General features: G+C 52.1%; 1 protein-coding gene across 1 annotated transcript; it reads right to left on the reverse strand.

The window, feature by feature from the left end:
• Positions 1-1,182: 1,182 nt before the first annotated feature.
• ATP6V1B1 (ATPase H+ transporting V1 subunit B1) lies at positions 1,183-26,175 on the reverse strand. The gene is made up of 14 exons (XM_032411166.1): positions 26,058-26,175; positions 19,982-20,037; positions 8,098-8,196; positions 7,798-7,891; positions 7,140-7,217; positions 6,101-6,240; positions 5,587-5,688; positions 4,906-5,003; positions 3,349-3,472; positions 3,031-3,181; positions 2,703-2,785; positions 1,760-1,864; positions 1,437-1,566; positions 1,183-1,346 (listed from the first exon to the last, which is right to left on the reverse strand). Exons 1-14 carry the CDS (start codon positions 26,173-26,175, stop codon positions 1,183-1,185), a joined length of 1,542 nt encoding a protein of 513 aa, XP_032267057.1.
• Between the last annotated feature and the right edge of the window lie 453 nt (positions 26,176-26,628).

Raw genomic sequence — 26,628 nt, forward strand, 5'->3', positions numbered from 1 at the left:
CTGTTTCTTCACATTGTTCTTTGAGGGTCTTCAAAGTGTTTCTTACTGGATTTGTAAAACTTATTAACCATAACCCTTTATATATATATTTGTCATCAATGTTTTCCTCAGTTTGCCTTTTAAGTTTTTAATATATGGTAGTCAAGCAATCAACGTGGCTTGATTCAGTGTTGAGTGAACCATCCACATTCCATCCCTTCTCAGGGGGAATGACCCCAAGCTTATCAGAGGTTTACTGAGGCCCCAGGGGTCAACTCTAGATATACCGGACCACACCACTCACTTCTAACTACCTTCTCCCCTCTGGGCCCCATCATTCCTGGTATTTCCCCCAGAGAAATCTAAGGAGGGGGAAGGGTCTCCTAAGACCACTGTGACCTACAGGGAGGAACAAAAATGCAGAGTCTCTACCCAAAGCAGTTCTCCCTCATTCCAGGGAAACCTCCTCTGGTAGTCCACTCACTTCCCAACCCCAGTGGTCTGAAGGAGTCAGCACCCCTCCTGAGCACTTTAAAAACTAGCAAATTCTGGGTATCTGCCCCAAGTGGGGCCTTAACACCTGGCTTCAAATTAAGATGAAGTGATAATGCTTTGCAGGGACAAAGCCTGAGGATTTCCTGGCAGTTGGGGGATTCTGTGGGCTGTTGCTTCTGAGGTATTAGGGTCCTAAGAATGACAACAAAACCCTATGTGTATGTCGGGGTTGGAGAGTGTCTCAGGACCTCTTCAAGTGCACCCTCATTATCTTTACCTGGGTTATCTTGCAGCCTCTAAACTAGTGGTTGCAACTCCAGCTGTACCTGGGGAAAAAATACCAATGCAGAGGAATTCTGCCTCCAGATTCAGATTAATTGATCTGGTTTGGAGCCTGGGCCTTGGTATTTTGTAAAGTTCTCTAGGTGATTCTCATGTGCTTAATACAGGCGTAACAACCTTTTGTTCTTTCCCAGTGCGGGGAATCCAGGGAGAGGGATGAAGCGTGGGAGCCCCCTCCCCAACGCCCCCCCCCCCCCCCGCCTCCCGCCTCGAGGCGGAGGGGGGTGGTTGGGGTGGGTAGCTGACAGTGGGCACTCAAGCGGTTGGTTCACGTGTGTGGGACCTTGGAAGACACGGAGGCGTGCGTGGAACCGGCGTAGAGCAGGGGCTTCCGGGACGAGCTCCGGGGTCCGGCTGTGGGCGGGGCTAGAGCGCAGTGTCGGACGCGGGGTCCTGCGGCGCCCCCTCGCGGGAGTAGAACTCATCGAGCACGCTCTGCGGGATGCGCTTCAGCATCTCCTTGGGGAAGATGCGCAACAGCTTCCAGCCCAGGTCCAAGGACTCAAACACCGAGCGGTTCTCGTAGGGGCCTAGGGAAGGGGCAGGAGTGTTTGCAACGTGTGCGCGTATATGTGGCCGGGTAAGGGGGTTACTGCCTGAACGCCCCCAGCGCGCCTCACCCTGGTTGATGAAGTTCTTCTCGAACTTCTGCAGGAATTCCAGATAGAGCAGGTCCTCCGAAGTGAGCGCCTCCTCCCCCACCACTGCTTTCATGGCCTGCACGTCCTTCCCGATGGCGTAGCAAGCATACTAGGTGAAGGGGGTACGGTCCTAGCGGTCACCGCAGGCGGATCACAGGAGCTCAGTGGCCCCCAATTTGGCTGTGTGGGGACCCCAAAAGGGGAGGGATTTCCCAGAGAAAAGCTCGTGGTCCAGGTAGGGCTCAAACCTTTAGCTTCTGAAATTAGCTTACCCGCCAGTCCCTGGGCTCTCTCCTTCTTACCAGTTGGTTGGAGACGTCTCCATGGTCCTTTCTCGTCATGCCCTCCCCAATGGCAGACTTCATCAGCCGCGACAGGGAAGGGAGCACGTTGATGGGGGGGTAGATCTGGGCAAGCAGAAGAAGGGAGTGGCAGAAGGCAGGGTCCAGACTTGACTTTCCTTCCTACCCCTACTTGTCTCTCCTCCCCCTGGGGTTCTCAAGAGACTGCTCCTCACTCCTCCCACAGAGAGGTGGCCTGGTCATGCCCTCCTTTATCGCCCACAAATTCTAGAGCTTGGGTATGCACGTGTCTACATGTGTGCTCCTAGACAGGAGGGGGGGGGGGCGTGACGTGACATTAGGTAATGAAAGTCACTATTTTAAAACCTTTGATTATTTGGACAAAAACCAGGTTAAAGCTTAATAGTTAATAGCTGTAAAGAAGGAACCTACTGAGCAAAGAGGTAAAAGTCACAGGATTGCCTTTGACCTCAGATGGGACAGACACATTTTCTAACCTGCTAGCACATTATTCACCATCTACTTGTGTCAGGTACCCATTGTTTTGTTCACCAGAGCAAATTACTGGAAAGCAAAGAGAAGTGGTATTTATTGAGTATCTACTATCTGCTGGATGCTCTCTATGTGCCAAATGATTGTATCCTCCACAATGCACTCCACTGAGTGATAAATACTATTAGTTCTGTTTTATAGATGAGGAAACCTAGCATCAGAAGGATGAGATGATTTTCACAAGGTTCCCACAGTCAGGTGGTCTGGATTGTAGCCAGATCTGTCTTGTGTCTGTGACCACACAGTCTTCCTGGGTCATCTCCTCTTTGGAGTTAGCCTCGCCCGGCCCCTCCTAATTCACAGAGAACTGAAGCACAGCAGCTGAAGGGACATCTGTTAGTGTCTCTGGGGGTGGTGGGGAGAGCACTAAGTCATAGGGAGGGGACCGTACTTGTCTGTTATGAAGCTGTCTGTCCACGTAGATCTGTCCCTCTGTGATGAAGCCCGTCAGGTCTGGGATTGGGTGGGTGATATCTGCAAGGAAATGCACTGGAGTCAGTGTAGATGGGGCCCACGCCTCCACCCGCTCAGGGTCGCCTGGGCTCTATGGCTCTCATGGGAGTGATGGGGTATGTGGAGGCAAGGAAAAGACAGTGAATCCCGTGATGAAGAAACAGAGCTACTGCACATCTACGCACAAAACCACGGGCCCTTTAAGCATCCCGGTGAGAAGGGAGGGCAGGGGGTAGCAGAGGGTAGTGGGCAGTGAAGAGACTCACCGTCATTGGGCATGGTGAGGATGGGGATCTGAGTGATGGACCCTCCCCGGCCCTCCACGCGGCCTGCCCGCTCATAGATGGTGGCCAGGTCTGTGTACATGTATCCTGGGAAGCCTCGGCGGCCCGGCACCTCCTCTCTGGCAGCTGAGACCTGCAACATCGGTGTCGCTGGGGTAAGAAGCGGGGCAAGAGGCTGAGTGGGAGGTTCAATGACTGAGAAATGGAGTGAGTGGCGGCAGGCTTGGATGGGTGAGTTTTGGGGTGGAAGGACTACGGAGAGGCCGGCATGACCCCGACACCCTTCACCAGCTGCCTCACCTCTCGCAAGGCCTCTGCGTAGGAACTCATGTCGGTCAGTATGACCAGCACGTGCTTCTCACACTGGTAGGCGAGAAATTCAGCAGTGGTCAGTGCCAGGCGCGGGGTGATGATGCGCTCGATCCTGGAGGGACAGCCTGTGTTTAGAGAGCCCAGGGGCCTAGGCCTGTGCTCTGTGTAGCCCCAAGTGCTGAGTGGATAGTGGACTGTGCATAGCAGCAGGGGGGTAGGTGGGATGAGCCCCAGCTCCCAGGCCCCATGTCGGCTCTGGTTCCTGGGGGTGGGCAGTTCACCACGTCTGGCACTCCTCCCTCCTGCTGTCCTAGGGAGGAAGGGGGGGAGCCTGGAACAGGCGGGGAGTTGGGCAGGAGTGGGACAGGCAGGGCCAGGAGTGTTGATGAGGATGACAGCACCCTGTCCCTGTGGGCCTGAAGGTGCGGGGGGGGGGGGGGGGGGGGGGGGGGGGGGGGGGGGGGGTGCGCTGGCCTATCAGAGCGAGGCAGGGGTGGGGCTCCTGCTGCCCTTCTCTTCCCCAGCTTCCTCCCCGCCACACTCGGCTCAGGTAGAACACTCTGGATTCCTTCCGGAAGGTTCCCCTCACTGCTCCAGAGCACGGCTAGTGTGCATATTCCATAGGCATGCCCTGCCCGCCTGGCAGCCCCCTTCCACTCTGAGCTCCCCCGAGTCCCTTCCTCTGGCTCCAGGCTCTCTCAGTCCTTAAGCTCTGTCCTGTGGGTCTTTTCTCTGGTGATGTCATCTTGGCCTCCAGAATTCTGTTACTTCGCTTTTGGAGCCCCTTCAGTACCCAGGACAGTTTTATTAGAATTTTTTTTCATCCCCCTGACCCACAGATTTAAACTCACATTTCCTGAACTTTAGAAATAGCAGTTTTTCCAAATGAATAAACAAAAAGCAGAATCAGACCTATACATACAGAGAATAAACTGATGGTTGCCAGAGGGAAGGGGTGGGGAGATGGGCAAAATGGGGGGTGGGGGCAGAGTCATAGGCTCCCAGTCAGGGAGACAGGCGCAGCACGGGGAATAGGGTCAGTGGTATGGTAAGAGTGTTACTTGGTGACAGATGGTAGATACACTTGTGGTGAACATAGCACTGACCTACAGAGAAACTGAATCACTACCTTGTACACCTGAAACTAATGTTAACATTGTGTGTCAACTCTATTCAAGTAAGAAAATTAAAAAATAAAACAGCAGTTTCTGTAAATACGTGGTTTAAGTTTTAGTGGTGACTTTGGGGAAGTGACTCAAGAATAAGGAGGTCTGACTGGGGACAGTAGCTGGACGCACATTATGGGAAGAACAGAGGGGCTGCAGGTGGCAGGCGGGCTTGTGGTCTGGTCCCCTCCGTCTCTCCCTGGGCTATCCCTACCTCTTACCCAGCTTCAGTTTCCCCATCTGCACAAAAAGGGGTTGTTTTCCCAACTCTGGCCCATGGCTATGGTTCTGGGATACTCCTGAGCTCTGGTACTCTGGGTGTTGAGAGGGGACAGGGCTTGCTGCCTGAAGGCAGTCTGGGTACCAGGGGATGGCTCACGTGGGGTCGTTGGCCAAGTTCAGGAAGAGGCAGACATTCCCCATGGTACCATTCTGCTCGAAGTCAGACTTGAAGAACCTGGCTGTCTCCATGTTCACCTGGACACACAGCAGGGAGGGCTGGAGGGGGCGTCTCTGCAGCCTAAGGGCTGGGGCCCCGGCCCCTCCCATCTCTTCTCAGTAGAGCCTATTGACTGACAGTCCCTGGGATGACCCAGCACTTGAGAAGGCAGGGGCTGGGTTTGCACTCCCCAGGCCCCCAAAGAGAAGTTCAGATTTCTTCAGGTTGTGCTCTGCTCATTGCATCCTGACCCCTCACTTAGCCAGCTGCTTCCCTGATAAACCCCTCCTTGGGCCCCCTGAGGGCCCCATGGTATCCCCTCCCTGAAGCCATCTTCCCAAATTCCCTGGCTTCTCCCTCCTCCAGGCCACCCTAGGGCTCATCTTACAGCTGCCATGTCCTTTGGAATGCACTGGGGGACACACTGTACCTAGTCACTGAGCCCCCTTCCCCCTTCAGTCATGCTCTTGCCTCTCCCACCAGATAGGCCTGGACACTGACAGCTTCTCAGGGAGAAGGATTATGCCTCCCTCATCATATCAGGCAGAGCCAGGGTCCAAGAGAGACAAGGCTGCCTGCCCACAGCTTCCAGAATTTGCCAATGTGCCCAGCTTCTCTTACCCCCATGGCCGCAAAGACAATGGCAAAGTTGTCGTCGTGGTAATCCAGCACAGCCTTGGACTTCTTCACCAGCCCAGCCTGGCGGCAGATCTGGGCGGCAATCTGGGGTGGAGTGGATTCGAAGGACGGGTGTCAGAACCAGAGCCCAGAGCCCAGCCCAGTGAGCACCACAGAGAATGATGGATGGAGCAATTTCCAGTCCTTCCTCCTGCCAAGGCCTTTGGTGGGGGGAGGCGGGGGGATCCTAGGCCAGGAAGATGAAAGGGCTGCCCCAGGTCCTACAGCCTTCCTCAGGGTGAAGGCTTGAAGACCTGCTTGGGGGCACTGAGGAGGTCTTCCGCGACCCTGAGGCCATGAGCTGCCAGAGGACAGCTACCAGTCTGGACAGCGATGACCCCAGCGTGGCTGGTCCCTGCCTGTTCGATTCAGGAGACCCACTTCACTGGCCCACCAGCCCTGGCCTCTGCCCTGTGCGTTCCTCTTGGTCATGTCTGCAGGACCCTGCAGGCCTCACCTCATTGTGGGGGAGCCCGGCTGCTGAGAAGATGGGGATCTTCTGACCACGGGCAATGCTGTTCATGACGTCGATGGGAGAGATGCCCGTCTGAATCATCTCCTCCGGGTAGATGCGGTCATGGGGGTTGATGGGCTGGCCTGGGAGAGGGCGATCATGGACCCATGCTCAAGGACTCAAGTCTGTCCCTGCCCTCCCCCAACCCTGCCCCCGACTCCAGAGCAGCACTGTGGAGCAGAATTCTCTGTGATGATGAAAATGTGCTCTAACTACCCTGCCCGGTCCAGTAGCCCTAGTCACATGCGGCTGGTGGGCACGTGACATGAATGTGTATTCCACTTGAATTCATTTGTATCTAAATAGCCACAATCCAGTGCTCCCTTGGACAGTGCTGCCTGGCCCAGCAGAAGTGGCAGGCAGGTGGGAGCTCAGGCTGAGGCCCCCGAGGCTGGGCAGGTGTCATGCGGGGCTCGAAGAACAGAGGGCAGCCTGGAGAGCTCCTGTCTGAGGGGATGTGTATTCTTTGCTCTGCCCCTGACTTGCTGAGTGGTTTGGGGCAGCTGTGGTCCTCTGTGGTCCTCCACCTATGGGCCTCCATCTCGTCCTCAGAACTGACAGGACTGGAGGACTCAGGATGGCCTCCCACCGGGAAGGGGCTGTGTCTACTGCGGCAAGCCACCCCAGGTGGCTCTGAGGGGCGGGGACAGGGCACTGGGAGGCGGGAGAGTGAGGGTCTTGGGCACCCATGGAACTTTGCACCTGATGATGGCTTTGAAAGGAACAGGACATGAAGTGCCGATGGCAGTATTTCAGGCTCTGTGGCAGATTTGGAGACAGAGAGGCCTCTGCAGTTCTCGTCGCACACCCGATCTGTCTGGTAGTCTGACCAGCCTGCGGGTGAGCCCTGGCCCATTGCCCCTGGCCTGTGTCTGGGGCAGAACTTCCAAGGGCAAGGTGTTAGAGGTGGTGGCTGGGGGTGGGGAAGGTGATTGGGGGCTGGGTCCCGGAAGCTGTCCAGAGCCTTTCTCTGGTCACTCACCATTGATATCCAGGAAGTCCTCTGCCATGACCACCGGCCCCTTGTCAATGGGCTTGCCGGAGCCGTTGAAGACCCGACCTGAGGGTGGGGGAGGCCATTGGGGGATGCTTAGGGCCAGCCCTGGGTCTCCCTCACTGCTGCTCACCCTCCATACCACCAGCAGCTCCCACCCACCCCTCACGTCCCTCTCCCCTCAGCCCTCAGTTACCCCCCGAGAGAGAGCTGGCGACAGTGACTGTCTCTGTGGGGATCTTCCCTCCTCTCCTGGAAATCTTTACAGGGGAGGCCTTGGCCCAGGAAATGACTCTAATGGAGGGTTTTAGGGCTGGAAAGAGGAGAGGGCCAGGTATGACAGATCTTGGGAGAAAATTGGGGGATGTGCACTCTGTTTCAGCCGAACCCCAAACAGATGACTACCTACTGTGCCCCCAGTTGATTGAACCAGCCTTCCTCATTTATGGAACATCTGTATGTCCGGCCCTGAGCTGGGGTTGGGCGTCAGAGAGAGAAGACACAACCTCTGACCTCAAAGAACTCACAGGGGAGGCAGACAGGCGAAGAGGCAAGGACAACGCGGTGTGCTAAGTGTGAGGTCAGGGGAGCTGGGCCAGGAGCACAGAGGTCACCCCCCCGCCGCCTCTCCTCCCCCCATCCTCACCCAGCATGTCTTCTGACACTGGAGTCCGTAGGATGTCCCCTGTGAATTCACAGGTGGTCTTCTGGGCATCGATCCCAGAGGTTCCTTCAAACACCTATGGGACAAGAGGTTAGTTACTCTAATAAGGGTCTTGCTGGGGACAATGGGCCTTCCATTCTAGGCTCCCTTCGTGCCCAGCTCTGGGCAAGACGCTCTTGGGAAAATAGGACGTCTCCTGCCTTAGGAGCCTATAAGATAGTCAGGGACTTTGTGGGCTCGTTCATTGATTCAGCCCGCCAACATGGCCCTGACACCACTCACCTGAACAATTGCCTTGGTCCCAGACACCTCCAGCACCTGGCCGCTCCTCTGAGTGCCGTCGGGAAGGGTGAAGTTGACGATCTCGGCATACTGCGCAAACTGGCGGGAGGGGAGAGCAGCCCAGAGCAGCAGTGAGACCAGACGTGAAGTCCCTGTCCCCCCCATCCCTCCTTGACCCAGTCTCAAGCTTCTGTCTCCCCTTTTGTGACCAGGCACTAGTAGAAGTGAACTTGAGGGGCCGGAGGTGGGACATTTGGATTCTGTCTGGGAGGCTGTACACCTGGATGGGCAGGAGCACTGACTTTGGAGTTGGAAGACCAGGGTTAGAACTGAAGCTCTGATGCTTAGAAGCTGTGTGACCATGAGGAAGTTACTTAATGTCTCTGAGCGTTACTTTCCTCGTCTTTCAAATGGGAATAATAATAATGCCTACTTCATAGGGCTTCTGTGGGGAGAAAGTGATCTATGTGAAGTCATTAGCTGGGGCCCAGGACCTGTAACAGCTCAATAAAATGTAATCATTACTATGGCTGTTTAGGTCCCGTGGACAGCACAGTTGTCCCTGCCCCTGTGGACTAATGGTGAACACCCTGGCACAGTGCTCTCCTGGGCGGCCGGGTGTCCCCTCATACCAGTGGCAGTCTTTCCCTAGCCATGGGGCTGGGATTGATTCATGTGTTGTCCTCACAGCTTCAGGAATAAAAAGAATCAGGCAATCACTTCTCTTTTGGCTATGAGCAAGTGTAGTATCTCTTCTTATCCATTTGAAAAGAACCAGGCTAATATCAGGAATATATACAGAACTCTTACAACTCAACAATAAAAATACAAATACTGTAATTTTAAAAATGGGCGAAGGATCTAAATCGATATTTCTCCAAAGAAGATATTCAAAAGACCAATAAGCACATAAGACGCTCAACATCATTCGCCATTAAAGAAATGCAGATCAAAACCACAATGAGATACCACGTCCTGCTCATGAATACGGCTGGAGTCCAAAGGACAGATAACGAGTGTAGTTGAGGGTGTGGAGAAATCGGACCCCTCAGACACTGCTGGTGGGAATTTAAAATGGTGCGGCCACTTTGGAAAACACTCTGACGCTTCCTCAAAGGGTTAAACATAGAGACACCATATGACCCAGCAATTCCACTGGCCCAACAGAAATGAAAACATGTGACCACACAAAAACTTGTGTATGAATGTATATGAATGTTCATATACAAGTAGTAGCCTTATTCATAATAGCCCCAAGGTGGAAACAACCCAAATGTCCACAGACAGTGAATGGAGAAATAAAAGATGGTATATCTATACCGTGGAATATTATCAGCCTTAAAAAGGAATGAAATACTGATCCATGCGAAACACGGATGAACCTTGGAAACATGCTAAGTAGGTGAAAGAAGCCAGACTCAACAGGTCACGGATTATGATTCCACTGATAGGAAGTGTCTGAAATAGTCTGATCCATAAAGACAGAAAGGTTAGAGGTTGCCAGGGGCTGGAAGGAGGGATGATTGGGAGTGACAACTAACAGGTACAAGGGGTTCTTTTGGAGGTGATAAAAATGTTCTGGAATCAAATAGTGGTGATGGCTGCACAACTCTGTGTATATACTAAAAACCACGGAACTGTGTGCTTTAAAAGAAGGAAGTTTATGATATGTAAATTATAATTCAATTAAAAAGACAATTAGGCTGTCCTCCAGGACCACAGGTAGCAGGTTGGGCAGGTGGAGGTCTGCCCCAAGGGAATCCCCTAGCCCTGCAGTCTGTGCATGCTCCGGGAACCGGGGTCCCAGTCTTTCCCCACTTCCAGAAGAGGCTATGAGCTGGGCCAGGAGAGCTGGGCTGGGAGAGCAGACCCTCCCCACTGCCCCTGGCTTCAGCTCTCATCAGCCCCCAGAGACCTAAGCCCTGCAACCTGCACCTTCTTCCAGGGGCGGTACTGGAGAGAATGTATTGCATCCTTCAGGCTCCCTCACCTTGCTTCCCTGGTGATTGAGTTATTTCAGGGAGTAAGTGAGAATCGGAATCTAATAAAAATAAATGGTAAAAAGATGACATCCCTGCCCACGTGTTCCTCATATTCTGAGTTAAAGTACTCCTCTAAATTACTCCTTGGGCATTAGAGGGAATCAGAACTGACATGATAAATGAAATAGAAAACAATGAGAAAGGAGAGTGCCTTGTAGAATAAATCAGGCTGTACCATGTTTTCTGACCATAATCAAAACAAGTTAGAAATCAAAAACAAAAAGATGGTTAGACAAACTTCATGTATTTGGAAATTTAAAAACCTAATGTAGAAGACCGTAGAATTAGAAAATATTTAGCACTAAGCAATAATGAAAAACTACGTATTGACATATATGGATGCATTTAAACTTTATTTTTCTTTTTTTAAAAGATTATTTATTTATTTTAGAGAGAGTGAGAGAGAGAGCTAGAGCGGGGGGAGGGGCAGAGGGAGAGGGAGAGAGAGTCTCAAGCAGACTTCACACTGAGTGCAGAGCCCAATGTGGGGCTTGATCTTACAACCCTGAGATCACGACCTGGGCTGAAATCAAAAGTCAGATGCTTAACCAACTGCACCACTAGGCGCCCCATATTTAAGCTTTAAATGCTTATATTAGAAAAGAAAAAAACTGAGTAAGTTTAAGAGTATGCAACATGAAAAGTTAGAAAAAAGAACAATAAAACCCCCAATAAAGTAGGATGGGGGATGGGGGGAAGTAGGTGATGGGGATTAAGGAGTACACTTGTGATGAGCACCGGGTGACATATGGAAGTGTGGACGTATGGAACTATATTGTACACCTGAAACTAATACAATGCTGTATGTTAACTAACTAGAATTGAAAGAAAAACTTTTTTAAAAAGTCCAATATAGTAGAAGAAATAATAAAAGGTCAGAAATCAACACGGAGAACAAACATATAACAAAGAAGATTAAGCCAAATTGGTTCTTTGAAAAGCCTAATAAAATAGACTGATAAAATAAAACTGATTAAGAGCAAAGACATAAATAAATAATTGTTGGAGTAAAAAAGTCAAAACTAGCTACACTAATAATATTAAAAAGTAATAAAAAGGAATTATGAACAATTGTATGCAATACAGTTCAGAACTTAGATGAAATGAATAAAGTCTTAGAAGAATACAACTCAAACCAAAACCAATCAGAAACCAAATAGAAAGCCGGAATAGTCCCACAGTCTTTAAGATATTACATAAATAGTGTAAAATCTTTCCATAAAGAAAACACCAGTCCCAGATAGTCTTACAAGTGAGTTCTGACAATGAAAGAACAAATAATTTGAAAATTACTTGAGTTTTTCAAAAGACTGATGGAAAAGGGATGTCTTTAATTAGTTTTATGAGGCAAGGATAACCATGATACAAAATAAGATAATGAAGGGAAAATTATAGGCAATCTCGCTTATGAATATATATGCAAAAGACCTATGTAAAATACTAACAAACCAAATCCAGCAAAGTATAAAAAAGGTCGAGTTACAAACCAAATGATAAAAAAGTCAAAAACCAAAAAATAAAAAAGACAAACACACACACACAAATAAAAATTAAAAAGACCAAGTTGGAATTATTCTGACAATTCAAGGTTAGTCTAATATTAGAAATCTGATAATGTAATAAATTTACCTTATTAATGACTTGCAGGATAAAAAAAACTTTGTTCATCTTAACATACCAGAAAAAGGTTTAAAAAACTATCCATGATTAAAACAAAAACTCTGGTGATTAAAGAATCATGATATCCATGGTTAAAGAACAAAACTACTCTTTGAAAACAGAATAAAAGGGAAATTCCTTAACTCCAAAAAGTATCCTCAAAACACCTGCAGAAAACATACTCTGATATAAAAACAATCCCTTTAAAATTAGGAGCAAGGGGCGCCTGGGTGGCTCAGTCGTTAAGCGTCTGCCTTCGGCTCAGGTCATGATCCCAGGGTTCTGGGATCGAGCCCCGCATCGGGCTCCCTGCTCAGCAGGAAGCCTGCTTCTCCCTCTCCCACTCCCGCTGCTTGTGTTCCCTCTCTCACTGTGTCTTTCTCTGTCAAATAAATAAATAAAATCTTTAAAAAAAATAAATAAATAAAATTAGGAGCAAAACAGGGGTGCCTGGGTGGCTCAGTTGGTTAAGCATCTGCCTTCTGCTCAAGTCATGATCTCAGGGTCTTGGGATGGAGCCCTGCATTGGGCTCCCTGCTCAGCAGGGAGTCTGCTTCTCCCTCTGCCTCTGCCCCTCCCCCCACCACTCGTGTTCTCTCTTGCTCACTCTGCTCTCTTTCTCTCTGTCAAATAAATTGTTAAAAAATTAGGAGCAAAACAACAATGCCTGCTATCATCATTCTATTCAGCATTACATTGGAAGAATCAGCCAATGTAATATGATGAACAGAAAGAAACATTAGAAGACAAGGAAACTATAAAATAGAAAACTTCCCAAACCTCAAATGTAGTAAAGATAGGACCCTCCAGGGCACCTGAAGGGCTCAGTCGGTTAAGTGGCTGCCTTTGGCTCAGGTCATGATCTCAGGGTCCTGGGATCAAGCCCAACATCAGGCTTCCTGCTCAGCGAAGAGCCTGCTTCTCCCTCTCCCTCTGCTGACCCCCTGCTTGGGCTCTCTCTCTCTCTGTCAAATAAATAAAGAAAATCTTAAAAAAAAAAAAAAATAGGACCCTCCAAAAAACGTAGACCAATTTCTCTTATAAATGTAGATGCAGAAATTATAAATAAACTATTAGCCAGTCCAATCAGTGTATTAAGTAAACAAACAGGTATGACCAAATAGGATTCATCAAAAGAATGCAAGCCTAGATAAATCAACCTCTGGGAATTTGTCAACATTTCACAATATAATTTGTAATAATAGGGAGTTTTTTTGTAAACACGAATTAAAAGAGAAACCCTACAGGATTATGTAAATAGAAACCCAAAAGGCTTTTGATAACCTTCAGCAGTGTTTCTAATACAATCCTACGTAAGACGGGAATGGAAGGCAATGACTTGAACACTATTTACCAAACCAACATCAACAAGCTTCCCAATGGTGAAACGCTAAATCCACTTTTATTTCTAATAAAATCAGTAATGCACAGAGATGACTATCGCTGTTGTTACTTAATATTGTTTTGGAAATTATAGTTTATACAATAAGACTCAAAAAAGAGAAATGAAAAAGTATACTAATAAACATAGGTGGAGAAAGCTTTATTTAGAAAAAAAAAAGTAGTGAGAGAGGAAGAGAGGAGACTGTGTTCTTCAGAAATGTCAGAGAAGAAAGGCTGTGGAAATGTTCTAGATTAAAGGAGGCTACAGAGACGTGACCACTAAAGGCGGAACCTGACCCCAGGCTGGGTCTTCTGCTGGAGGGGAGAAAATGCTATAAAAGACTTTATTAGGGCAGCTGGTAAACTGGAATATAGATGGTCGATCAGATAAATGTATCAGTGTAAGTTTCAGAAGTTGGTAACTACTGTTGTTATGTAAGAGAATATCCTTATTCTTTGGAAATAAACACCGGAGTTTTGGGGATAGCTTACCCTTAAAAGATCTAGGAAAAAGTTATGTACACACAAACATGCAGAGCAAAAGATAGAACAAATGGGGTAAAATGTTAACAACTGGGTGTATGTTCCCCATACTATTTTTATTTTTTTGAAACTGCTTCAAATCACAAGTAAAATTAAAGTGTGCCAATGGAAAAAGAGACAGAAGTCCCTTCATTGATGATACTGTATATCTAGAAAAACCCAAGAGGCTCTAGCCAAAAAAACAAAACAAAAACAAAGACAGAAGCCCCAGAATCCATGAGAAGTTGGCAGCTGTACACAAGATGCACAAAATCAATCTCTTGTACCACTTGTGTCAATATACTTCAGTTAAAAAAAAAAAAAGAATCTCTTTTTTTTCTATTCCAGCCATAAACGGACGAGGAAATGGAGAAAAATGGATCCATCCACAATAGGGCCCAAACCCATACAATATCTGGAAATAAATTTGACAAGAGAGGCACGAGAGAATAATAAAATCTTATTGAAGGACATCGAACAAGCCCCGAACAAATGGAGAACAATACTGTTGTCCAAGGCAGAATGACTGTCATAAAAATATCAATGCTTTTCAGAAGTATATAAATTAAGTGCATTCCCAATGGATTCTTGTTTCTTCTGGAATTTAATAAGATCATTTTAAAATTCATGTAAGTGTCTGACAATATCCAAAAATAGTTATGGAAAAGATCAGCGTGGAGGACTTGCCTTAGCAGACATGAAAACGTGCTCTAAAGCTACTGAAGTCAAACGGTTAAGTGTTGGTGTGGGGCAGACAGATGGATCAGTGGGGCAGATCAGAGTCCAGAAACAAATCCCAGATTTTAGGAGACTGTTGTAGAACAAATGTGGCACATTACTTCACAGGAAAAACAGAATTTATTGAATAAATGGTGCTAACATAACCAGGTATCTACTTAGAAGATACCCACATCATAAACACACATACGTTCCAGGCATATAAAACCTTTACATATAAAGCTAAGATGAACAAAATACTACAAGAGCCTTTCTTCTTTCCTTTTCTTAGCTTTTCTAGAAAAGCTGGGTGAGAGAGATGTCTTTAAGATAAGAAATCTGGAAGCCATAAATGCAAAAATAGAGATATTTGATTGTAGGGGTGCCTGGGTGGCTCAGTCGGTTAAGCAGTTAAGCGTTTGCCTTCGGCCCAGGTGACGGTCCCAGAGTCCTGGGATCGAGCCCCACATCAGGATTCTCTGCTCAGCGGGAGCCTGCTTCTCCCTCTCCCCCTGCTCATGCTCTTTCTCAGTATCCTTCTCTCTCTCTCGCAAATAAATAAAATCTTAATGAAAAAATGTGAACAATAAACAAAGCTCCCACAACTCAAAATGTACACCTCCATATGTAGGAAGATTTCACAGAGGAGAAAGTGAAATCCAAACACATAAAAAGATACTCAAATGTAAATAAAAAACAAGGTAGTATTATTCTCATTGATTAGACAGGCAAAATTCCAGGAGAGAACATGTTTGGGGCTGGCAAGGATGCTGGAAAGTGGGTCCTCCAACACATGGCTGACGGGAATGGGAATCCCCACAACCTTGCTGGGCTAGCAATGTTGCCCCCAAATCATCAATATCTATTTAAAATCTACTTTAAAATCAATATACACTTTGAAGCAGCAATTTCATTTTGGGGGATCTACCTTATAGCAATAAAGGCACCAGTATGAAAGGGATATATTTTGCTGTACTACTTGTAATAGCAAAGCCTGGAAACACACCGAATGTCTGCCCGTAATGAAACCACCGCATCTATCACAGAACGTCCAGGCTACCGCACTGCTATCAAGAAGAATGCTACTGACATGAGGGAATCAGGTTTTTAAGAGACTGACACCAATGTAAACCTCCAACATGCATCTTATTTGCCTCTTTACAGCAGGATCTTTACCTTGGTTATCTCAAGAGGCTGGGAATAAAGAGGTTAGGGACAAACAGTTAACTTGTCTTTTCTTTCACTAGTTACAAGGAGCATGTTTTTTATTTTTATTTTTTGGTAATTAAAATGGAATTTGGGATGTTCAAGTACAGCGCGACTGGTTATCACCATCCTCACTATATTAAATACCCCGCTCTACCTAACATAGTGACGTTAAGGGTCTGGGGGTGGGGGGGCGGTGTGTGGATGCCTCAATTTCCTAACGGGGTGTGAGGAGGGGGGACACTCCCCCAGGGCACCCCTGCGGGCGTGGGAGGGTGGAACTTGAGACCAGAGCGTTTGCAGCTCTGACGGTCACTGGAGGAAGCTCGGCGCAGGCCCCTCCTCGGAGGCCAGGAAAGCCTCCCCTCGTTCTCCCCCAAACCATCCCTCGGAGCGGGGCTGCTGGGAGAGCAGGGCCGGCCCCTGGAGGAAGGCTCTGAGGTCTGCGCGGCAGCTCAAGTCTAGCGGTCTTTGGCTCGTCGACCACAAGAGGGCGCCCAAGAGCAAGGGCTGGGAGGCCCCGGGACCGACGTTGACTGCAAGTCCTTGGCTTTCGGCGGCCGCTCTGCGGGCCCGTCTCTCTCTCCGAGGCAGCCGCCGGCCTCCTTGCCGGGTGGGCTGTGGACCTCGGGAGGAAAACTGCCCGACAGAGCGCAGGCCATGGGCCCGATAAAAACCAAGCAGCCGGCTGATAAAGTCCTCCTTTTTTATGTGGGTTTATGTGGGTGAGGGAGGGCAGAGGAAAGGGGAACGGAGAGGAGGTGGCGCCCTGTGTGTCCCTGAAGATGAAATCAGTGAAATCAGAGGAAACGAACTGTGCATAGCAGAGATTGCAGTCTGATGCCGGGAAGAACGGGCAGAACCAGGTCAGAACCATCACACCCCGTCATGGAGGGTGTGATCTGGAACCCTCTAGGAAGAGAGTACCAGGCTCTTCTGTGTGTGTCTGCGTGAGTTATCTGTGGGGGCAGGGGTGGTCACAGCCAGTTACAACGGGGAGTGCAGGGGGAGAATTCCAGGGTGCAACAATGAGCTTATCCTCAGAGGAACCCCATTTCAGAGGCTGATTCTCTCAACTCCCACCCTGGGTCCCTAGGAGGACCGCAGGGGGTAGGGATGGTTCAGTGACACCCGCGTCCTCCGCTGGGGATTCTGCTTTCTCAGCCAGCCAGGGGTCAGGCAGAGAGGAGCTGCTGCCCGCACTCGTGCACTCGGCCGACTAGAAAGTTCTTAGCAAGCCTGGCAGGACTCCTCTGAGGAAGCACTGGCTTCGGGTCCTTTCCTTCTGACAATGCCCAGGGCAGTTTGGGAAGCCCCCTTTGGAAATTGTCTTCAGAGCTGATATACATGCTTCTGAAAGCTTTTTCTTTTAAAAGTTTGAAGTAGCCACAGACATTTGGAACCAAGTCTGGTGGATAAGGTGAGTGCTATCTTCAAGTCTCAATAAGGCGTTGGTGGTATAGTGGTTAGCATAGCTGCCTTCAAGTCTCGATAAGGACTGGTCTGCCTCAAAACCCAGCAGTTGGAAGAAGATCTTCTAGAGCAGTGAATCTTCAAGTGTGGTCCCCAGCCCAGCAGCAGCACCTGGGAACTTGCCGGAAATGCAGATTCTTGGGCCTCAACCTCAGACTGCTGAATCAGAACTTTGGGTCGGGACCCAAAGAATCCTTCCAGGGGATTCTCATGCGTGCTCAACTTTAAAAACCGCTGCTCTAGTGAAATCTCTCTAATATATCCCAGGCAGGTGGCTGTCCACTAACCGGACTCCTCTTTAATGCTTGCACAACCTGTGTGTGACCATTTGTGAGATCGGGGCTGGAAGTGTGGATGTTTAATAATCTAGCGGGGCCATTTTTACAGTCTACACTCGGGGGTTTAGCATTTAGCATTTTACAGCCTACACTCACATCAAAAATCAGATGGAACTGTGGAAACTACCTCTAGAAAAATGCACAGGCACACGGATATACGGCTTCAAAGGTTTGCGTACAACCTCGAGGCCCTTATTCCCTGGGCTAAGAACTTCGAGTCTGCACAAAATTCTTCCCCCCAAGCATTTTTCCATTTGAGAAAGAAGGAAGCAGGAAGCGTAATTGCTGGTGTGGTTCGATTTGGGCAGAAGGTGGCGCTGTAGAGGAGGAATTGTGGCGTTTTGCCCAAGCAACTCCGGAAGAGGGAAGTGGTTGTGGGATGGGGAGAGGGGTACGTAAAGCTGTCTTCTCCATCTCCTGAACTTATGAGACTATACATAACTGATTTTTTTTTTCCCTCTGCAAGTTCAGGGTGTCTCCATCAACCACTCAGTCTGTTCTAAGAGAGTTACAGATGCATCTAATAATCGCAGAGCCACAGGTCTGAGGATCTGTCTCGTTTCCTAGTCTAGCCCCATTTAGTAGTCGGGAGAGTGGAGGTCCGTGAAGGCACTGACTCATACCACACGAGGGGGCAGCAGGTGGCACCAGCTGTTAATCGGGCGCATTAGCACTTCTGCATTCCAAGCAGAGCGAGTGCTAACCGTTCTCAAGGAGGACTCATAAAAATACATTTACCTGATTTGATCCTCACAACTCTCTGATCATTTACTAGATGAGGAAACTAGAGTTTGCAAGCCTAAATAGATGCTTCTCAAACTTCAGGGAGCATCACAGCCTCTGAAGGGCTTTTAAAGACTGACTTTTGCATCCTCCCCCCACCCCACATCCCCCCACCCCAGAGTTTCTGATTCTGTCCGTCTGGGGTAGGAGCCCTAGAATCCGTATTTCTAACAAGTTCTCAGGTAGTACTGATGCTGCCGATCTGGAATTGACAGGTAGCCAGTGGGAAGGGTGCGCTGGAGAGTCTGAGTCAGACTGCGTGTCCCGTGCACGCACACACGCGTAAACACTCCATCACGCCCCTTCCCAGTGCCTCCCCAAGGCTAGTGGGTCAAACGGGAAGGTCTGTATGAATTCGGAATCTGGTTTCCAGGAATGAGAGGGTTGGATTTAGTCATTCTAACACTTATTCATTCATGCCTCTCATTCATTTACACACCCTTCCTCTGAACAAACTGAGCACCCACAATGGACTGGGTGTTCAGTAGAAGTGCAGCGTGAGGCTCCGGGGGCTCAGGAGTAACGTGCAATTGGAGGGACCTTGGGGGGGCAGGGAGGGGACATGTGGCCAGGTGGTGATCAAATGGCTTGATGGAGCTGCCAACGGGACAGTACAGAAGGGGGGAGAGGAGGGACAGGCTCATTGCCCGGGGGCCTGGGCGAAATTTCTAGAAGTGACCTCTCAGCTAGCCCTGGAGGTGAGTGAGAGGAAGGTATGGGGGAAAGGTAGTGGGAGAGGCAGAGGGAAAATATGAGCAAAGGCCTAGAGACATCAAATGGCAGCTCCATGCAGAGGCAGGGTGGATTTCCACGTAGGGAGGGGAGAGGATGTGGCATGAGAGTGGGGAGGTGCACACGAACCCTTACAGAATGTAGAGCCTGTAAGGTGAAGGTGCTGGGAGTACTAGGTGAGTTTGAAGCAGGGAAGCGAAGGGGTTCAGGTTGCAGGGGGGCAGCATGGAGGACAGGAGGGCCCCAGTCTGGGGGCCCAGAGGCCATGGCCATAATCAGGGAGCAGTGGGGTGGGAGATTGCTCATAGATCATTGGCACTGATGGATTGGGGTCGAGGAAGGGATGACTCCAGGGTGGCACCAGTTTTCCAGTCTGGGGTGGGTGGCATGGGGTGGGAGCCTGGGGGTTGGAACTGTATGGTGGCAGGAGGACAGCAGAGTGACCTCATACTTTCGCAGGGCCCTTTATGCCTTAAGAATCCCCAACCGCAGACTCAAAATGCTGTCAATCTCTGCCATGGTCCTGCGGTTCCCCAGGGGACACAAAGGAGCCCACATCCCATTTCTTTCTGGGAGGCCCACTTTACTTCCCACCCATGCTGCTGGTTCCCAGGTTGAGATATTCCAAAAACCTCTGAAAACCTTGAGCTCTGGAGAAGAGTTAGCTGGTGTTGCTCTTCTGCCTTCCCTTCCTTTGAAAAGAAGCAGCTGATGGAAGAGTCCAGCCTTGTAAGCAAGTTCAATACAACCATCCCACTGAGAAAGAGGCACAACAGCCTAGATCCCCCAGGTCCTTGGTGGTAGGTGTGGGTCCCTGAAGGCCCAGAGCGGGAGTGAGCGGGGGCACTGAAAATGCAGGAAGGGAAATCGGGGGTGGCTGGGGAGACAGCTGGGGAGGAAGAACGTGGGGATGGGTGACAGGGAATTACAAGGGATGGGTGGGCCCATGGGAGACAGCTAGGGGCAGGGCAATTTAGAAGAAATCCCATACAGGGGCTGGGGAGCCCTGGGAAGAAGTGGAAATCTTACCTTGACCTGGTCCAGCACCACCAGGGGCCCATTGACGCTGCACACCGTCCTGTAGGCTGGGGGAGGGGTGGAGGTAGGTGAGGGTCTCATACACACACACACACACACACTCACACACACACACAGAGGTATCCTCTGCTTTCCCTCCCTGTAAGCACCACCCCCACCCCCTTCCCAGTCTGGGCTGTCAGGGTCATTAGCTGTGACAGGGCCAGCCACCATTGCTGTAAGGGTCATGCCCCTGCCCGCAGGGCCCCCTGCTGGCTTGGACACCTGCAGGAGGCTGGGGGAGGGCCAGGGTGAGGGCAGAGGCCCCTCAGAGTCCTCTCCTCCCCCTCAGCCACGAAGAAGTCTTTCTTATCTTGAGGCTGCTTCCCCTCTGGCCTCAGCCCCCATCTTACCCACTCCCTTCTCTCTGACCCACAACATTTTCCAAAAGCTTCTGGCCCCCAGCTAGAGATGATGAGAGAACTGCCCTCCCTCTGTGGCCCTCTGGGGTCACTCGACACTGACTGAGCACTGTGTCTGTGCACATGTGCACCTGTTGGGGGGGGTGGTCAGGCACCAGTGAGAAAAACCAGCCAGGGTCCGTGCCTTGTCATGAGGCCTTGCCAGGGGGCATCCTGGACAACCTGGGCTCCCTAAGTGCCTGTGGGGGAGGGGAAAGAATGACAAGGAAGGAGGAAGAAGAAGAATGCCCTAGTCCTAGTCGCTGGAGAGACCCACAAATGGAGAAATGAGCTCAGCTTACAGAAAGCCTCTAACTCCAGTCTTGGGGACCCCAACAGGAAAGCCATGGACTGGCAGACAGGAAGCCTATCTTGGTTCTGCTGGAGGCTAGCTGGGAGACCGTGGAACTCTCCCTCACCCATGACCCTGGGATATACAGCTCTTCCCTGGGGTCCCTGTGGAGCACCAGTGGGACAGCTGAGATGAGGCACCCTGACAAGGCAGGATGGTCAGAGTGTCTCTAAGGTCACTGGGTCACTCACAGGTTGGAAGAACATCAGAAGGGAGAGTGGTCTAACCCTCTTTGCAGAAGCGGAGGAGAATGGGGGTGAAAAAGCTAGCCCAGGGTCACCCAGCATGCTTGTGGCAGAGCTGGGGCTGGGATCTCAGCCACTTGCCCTCATGCTTCCGTGCAAGCCTGGTGCCAAGTCACCCCACACTAAGAGAAACTAAATGCCCCCAGCTCACGTCTTCCCCAGTCTGGGGCTCAGTGGTCAAACCCCTCGTCTGATCTATGTTCCTTTCACTGGGACTTGGGCTAGGAAGACCGACTGGGCAAGGTGATCCTTGTGGGGATGTCTGCAAGGCTCTTCTGAGCTTATGGACTGCTAGGAAAACTCAAGAACAAGAGGGCACGAGAAGACCCGTCCTTTTGGGCTTGGACCTGGAGCAGGGGAACTCTTTCAGCTTCCTTCAGAGGACGGGAGGAGGTATCTATCCAACCTTCCCTCTTAGGCCAACCTTTCCTCCCCCCTGGGGCCATCCCCAGAGATGACTGCTCTCTAGGGCAGAGGGCCAGCATCTCCCCCTCTGTTGGCCCTCCCATCAAGCAAGCTCTGGTAGCTCCCATCTTGTTTTGTTTTTTAAGATTTTAGTTATTTGAGAGAGAGACACAGCAAGAGAGGGAACACAAGCAGGGGGAGTGGGAGAGGGAGAAGCAGGCTCCCCGCTGAGCAGGGAGCTCAAGGCGGGGCTCGATCCCAGGACCCTGGGACCATGACCTGAGCCGAAGGCAGACACTTAACGACTGAGCCACCCAGGCGCCCCTGGTATCTCCCATCTCAAAAACCACCCCCTCAGCCCCAGTCCTTGCACAGCTGCTGCCCTTCACAGCCCACTTTCTGGCAAGTACGCTCCACTGCTGACTTCCTTTGCTCACCTTCCACCCTCTCCTGGCATTCTCCATCTGGCTCCTCTCTAGGCCACCCCAAGGGACCAGGCACAGTGGAACAGAGCCTCATTTTAAAAAGCCCTGGGAAGAGCTGGCCTCTTGCTGGCCCTATAGAGAAAATACCAGACTGGCCAAAAGGGCTGAGATGACCAAAGCAACATGCCGAGTGGGTGGGCTGGGGGGGGGGGGGCAGTTGGGGCTCAAGGTCCACAAAGCCCCAGGGAACTCTTTCCAATTCTGCCTCAGAGTCAGTCAAGTCTTTCAACTTCCTCCCTTCCTTCACAGCAGGCTTCCCCCATTTCACAGCTTCTTTCTGGGAAACCTGTTACCTGGAAATCCCCACAGCGCTACCTTGGGGAGGGCACCTGAGGTGGGGGGAGCAGTGGTGAGCAGCTGGGGGCAGCCCAGAGGCCAGGAGGAATGCCCCTCAGGCTGGGCACCCAGCGTGTGGTCTGTGAGCCCCCAGTCCATCCCACCAGCCTCAGCCGGCTTTCTGGGTTTCCAGAAGCACAGGCCTGGGTCTCTCTTGGGCTTCCTAAATGAGTCGTCACTCCATAGCCTGGGCCCTTCACTGCAGATAATCCACTCTGGCTGTTTCTGCTCAGCATCCGGCTTTTCATATCCTTCAACACCCTGCCCTTGACTGAGTCCTGCAGCCCCCTGGCTCTGCTCCCCCCTGAAGTCCCACAGCCCCCAGGCGGGCACCCTAGAGGTGTCTTCCCCACAGGTGCCCAGCCTGTGGTCCTTAATGAGATGGATTATGTCTCCCCCCTCAGACCAGAGCTCTGTGTCTCCCCGGTCAGACTAGAGAACATCTTTTCTTCGAGGCTGTCTAGTTTGGACACAGCCAAGGTGGTGGCTGAGCAACAAAGGTGTCCTTGTCGGGAAGCCAGGCTTTTTGTGTGTACCCACCCCCAGCTGATTGTGTCCATCGCATGCAGCGGCCAACTGAGGCCCAGAAGTTGGCTGATTTCTCCTGGGGCACCCACAGGTCAGTCAGCACCCTGTGGCACTCCCCCAGCCTTGGGACCTACTGGTCAACCCTGGTGAGGTGAAGTGGGGGAGGGTCATGCTGGAGGCAGGGGGCTGGCCCAGAAGACCTCTGAGGGGCACTCCCTCAATAGGCCTTCCTGAGACTTTGCAGACACTCCCTCCCTCTGCTCTGCCCCCTCCCCTTTTCCATTGTCCTAGCTGACACTCTGGGTTGCACTTAGGGCTGCAGGCCTGGCGCCCCTCCCTGCCCCCGTCTCCCCCGCTGCCTTCCCCTGTCAAAGGCTCAGCGGGGCTCCGCGCAGCCCACTAATTAGGGCCTGCCCAGCCACACCTGCAGCGTCCTGGGAGAGGGCTGAGCCGGCCGCCCAGGCGTGAGGCCGGGGTGGGGGCAAGCCGGGGGCCAGTAGGTCTCCCACCTCCTCCCTGATCCCCTCCGGACGGATTAGGGGAGGGAGGGCCAAAGCTGGAAGCCCAGGCTTCTTAGAATCAGCCCAAGACCTGCGGGGTGGAACTCTCTGGCCTTTCGGTCGAGGAAACCGAGGCAGGCAGCAAAGCTGGGGGTTTGGCATTCCAGCCCCTGGGTGATCTGACCTGGCTCTGCCCCTCCAGCCTGGCTGACAGCCTGTCGGTCCAACCTTTGCTCCCGCTGCACCCTGCCCTCCTTCCTCCCACTGCCTCCCCCCTGCCCCCGCCAAGCACTTTCTGCCCCACACAACAGATAAAGCTCCATGCCACCTCCTTCCCCTGGGGAAAGAGCTCTAGCTCTGAGGGAGGCAGCCGGGTCCCTTCCTAACCAGGGCAGATACTGCTGGGATTCACCCCCATCTTATTCTACCCTGCCCCCTCCTTTCTGGCTTATTCCCTCAGCCACTGCAGTGAAATCACCCTTAAGGCCTTAGGCCTGTTGGTCCACCTCCTCCTCCAGGAAGCCTTCTGTTCGACTCACCCCACCCATGGCTGAGGAAGCCCTGGGGCTGGGAGCCAGTTGCCCCATCCCTGTCCCTCTGGTCCCCCAGCTCTCCTCCTAGGCTTTCTGTCTCTACTTAAAGTTCTCCTGCCCAGAAATCCGTAGAGTCCATAGAGTCCTCCGGTCGGAGGCCAGGCTGGGGGATACGGGCAGAGAGAGACTCAGGAGTCCTGCCTCTCCCGACCTGACGGCGCAGCTCTAGTTTTGCACACACTCCCCCCACCCCCATCCTCACCCCTCAGGGAGGAAACCCCTCAGGCCCCCCAGAGGAGGGAGGGGGTGGGAACCGGAGAAAGCCGTGGGTGCAGAAGCACGCTGAGGAATCCGATCTGCTCCTGGGTGGGGGAGGCTGTCGGCGGGCTGGGGCTGGCCCCTGGGGGTGCCCTAATGAGGACACTGGTGTGCAGCAAAGGCCTTTGTCCCTGCGGGAACGTCTTTAATGCAGGTCCGGAGAAGAGTCAGGGGTGGAGGGGCTCCCCCTCTGCGGAACCTTGTCTCGGGGTCAGCTGTTGGGTGTGACACATTCACCTGGGTGAGGGCCCCATGAAGTGACACAGAGGCAGACACGAGGGCGCTGCCACCCCTGGGTTCCAGCCTGGGTCACATCTCCTGGGTGTTTCCCTGTACCAGGGCTTGTTGACTTTAAATAAGGTGCTGGCTAGAGGCAACCGGCTGGAGGGGGCCCTGGGGTGAGGTGCCACCCGGCAGGGTCCTGGGGAGGGCACGCTGCAGGGGGGGTGGTGGGGGAAGAGCCTGCCAGGGTGGGCTCAGATCTCCACCAGGCCTGGGCTCTGGGCCCAAGTGGGGGGCCAGTCACGGGGTATTTCTGGGCCTTCATGACCCCTGCTTTGCCCCAGGGGAGGATCTGGGCCTCAGCACTTCCCCCATGCCTCCATAGCGCAGGGCCTGCAGGGCCTCCTTGCTAAATCTGGTCCCATTCAGTTCCTCCTCAGCTGGAATGTGCTCCACCCTCAGTGCCTGCCTCAGGCCTCTGGAGGTGCCTCATACCCCCTGCTCCGTTCCTCTGCACCCCGGGCCTGCCCACTTTGCACTTGGTCCGTTCTGGGCGGATGCCAGCCCCATTCAATGCAGACCCGGCTCTCTGGGCTGCCCCGTCAGCTGGCTCCTCCCCCTACGGTCTGGGTAACAACAGACCGAGGGCGGAGGGCGGGGTGGCTGTGCTAGGCCAGCTTCTCTCCACACACGCGCTGTTAGGAGCCTCTGGCTCTACTTGGCCTGTGCTGGCCAGGCCGGTTTAGTCCAGTGAGCTGGGCTGCCCGAGAATTCGAGAATTGGAGAATGACCTTGGCAAGGAGAGATGGAGGGGGTACTCCCTTCGGTCCTCAGAGCCTTACTGGTTTCTGTGCCCCAGATATCTGGACACACCTCGGGATGGCCCCCTCTGAATTCTGAATTCTCCCTGTGCCAAGCACTCCCCCCGCCCCCAGCTGTAGAGACACAAACATATGACATCACCTGACCACGTACCCACATTCTCCCCATGAGCACGCATGCTTGCGCATGGAACCACACACTCACCCTGAGTGTACAAGCGTGCACATATATTGTTACATATTTCCTCCCTCTGATCATACACACTTGAAAGCTGTCACACACATATTTGCACCTATCCTCACCCAAGTGAAGGTGGGAGCACGCACATACCCGGGCACGCTCCTTCCCCTGGGTTATACACACAGACACCTTCCCCCAAAGGCACGCATGACATGTACCCACTGACATGACACACAGTGACGTGTCTGTCCCCATCCTGAGAATGCACACATGGTCCACCTTGCCGCACGCATTCCCTGAGAACTCCTGACCATACATTTCCTTGTGCTGAGTGTTCCGGCGCACACGCACACACCCCCCCAACACACACACATTCACACAGAGCATGTATCACAAACACACACCCTTGGGGCAGTGGGGAACTCTCTCTGGACGTGGGGTCTCAGGGCAGGGTAAGGGTGATGACCGAGAGGTTCCTGCCAGGAACTCCCCTGCCTTCTCCTCTGGGGTAGCCTGGGCTGGGGACCCCATCCCCCCATCTGCAGAGGTGGCCCCTTGTCTGGGCGGTCCCTTGCCTCACTCTGCTGGACCGAGAGCCCCCTAGATCTTCCTCAGCCTCAGAGCCTCCTCTTTCCCTGAGCCTAAGAAGCTCGAGCCACCCAGCAGCCCCCACCCTCACCCACTGCGGGGACTGTACTCACTGACACGGGGGTGGGTGATGTAGTTTCGGGTGACCGCTTGCATGTGTTCCCGGGCTGTGCCCAGGTCACAGCCACTGCCGGGGAGCCCCCCGGGCCTACTGTCTACCCTTGTGTCCATGGCGAGGCGGCAGCCTGGGAGCTGAGGACCTGAGCCTGCTGGTGGCGAGCGCAAAGTCTCCAGGCCAGGCCGGAGCTGGAGAGAACTGATCAGACCGCCCCGGTGGCCACCCCTCCCCTCGCCACTCCCGTCCTCCCTGAGTTGACTGTAAACAGGGAAACCGGGTCCTGGAGCTCTTCCAGATCTGGGAGGGGCCCTAAGCCACCTGCCGCAGCAGCAGAGGGGAGGGAGGCTTGCAGGGGTAAGGCTGGCCCTCTAACCTCTGAATCTGGCTTTTCGTTCGCCCCCAGCCTGCAGCCAGTATGAACTCAGCTCCTCCCCCTGGAACTCCAGGTGCTCTCACAGCCCCTTGCTCCAGACCACATCTCTTCCTGGTCTCCGCACCACATGCACTTTCTGGCAGGCTGCCCTCTCTTCACGTCCCTTCCTCACCGTCTCCCCCGACCTGCCCTC

This window comes from Phoca vitulina, unplaced genomic scaffold (genome assembly GCF_004348235.1).
Source record: "Phoca vitulina isolate PV1807 unplaced genomic scaffold, GSC_HSeal_1.0 scaffold12, whole genome shotgun sequence".
NCBI classification, from domain to species: Eukaryota; Metazoa; Chordata; class Mammalia; order Carnivora; family Phocidae; genus Phoca; species Phoca vitulina.

Bases quoted from the DNA above. Each gene is read 5' to 3' on its own strand.
- ATP6V1B1 (XM_032411166.1), bottom strand. From the start codon at position 26,175: ATGGACACAAGGGTAGACAGTAGGCCCGGGGGGCTCCCCGGCAGTGGC. The intron at 2,786-3,030 runs GTGAGTCTCTTC...ATTTCCTTGCAG, and splicing joins CCTCACCATGCCCAATGACG to ATATCACCCACCCAATCCCA. The intron at 1,347-1,436 runs GTGAGGCGCGCT...CCCCTTCCCTAG, and splicing joins GAAGAACTTCATCAACCAGG to GCCCCTACGAGAACCGCTCG.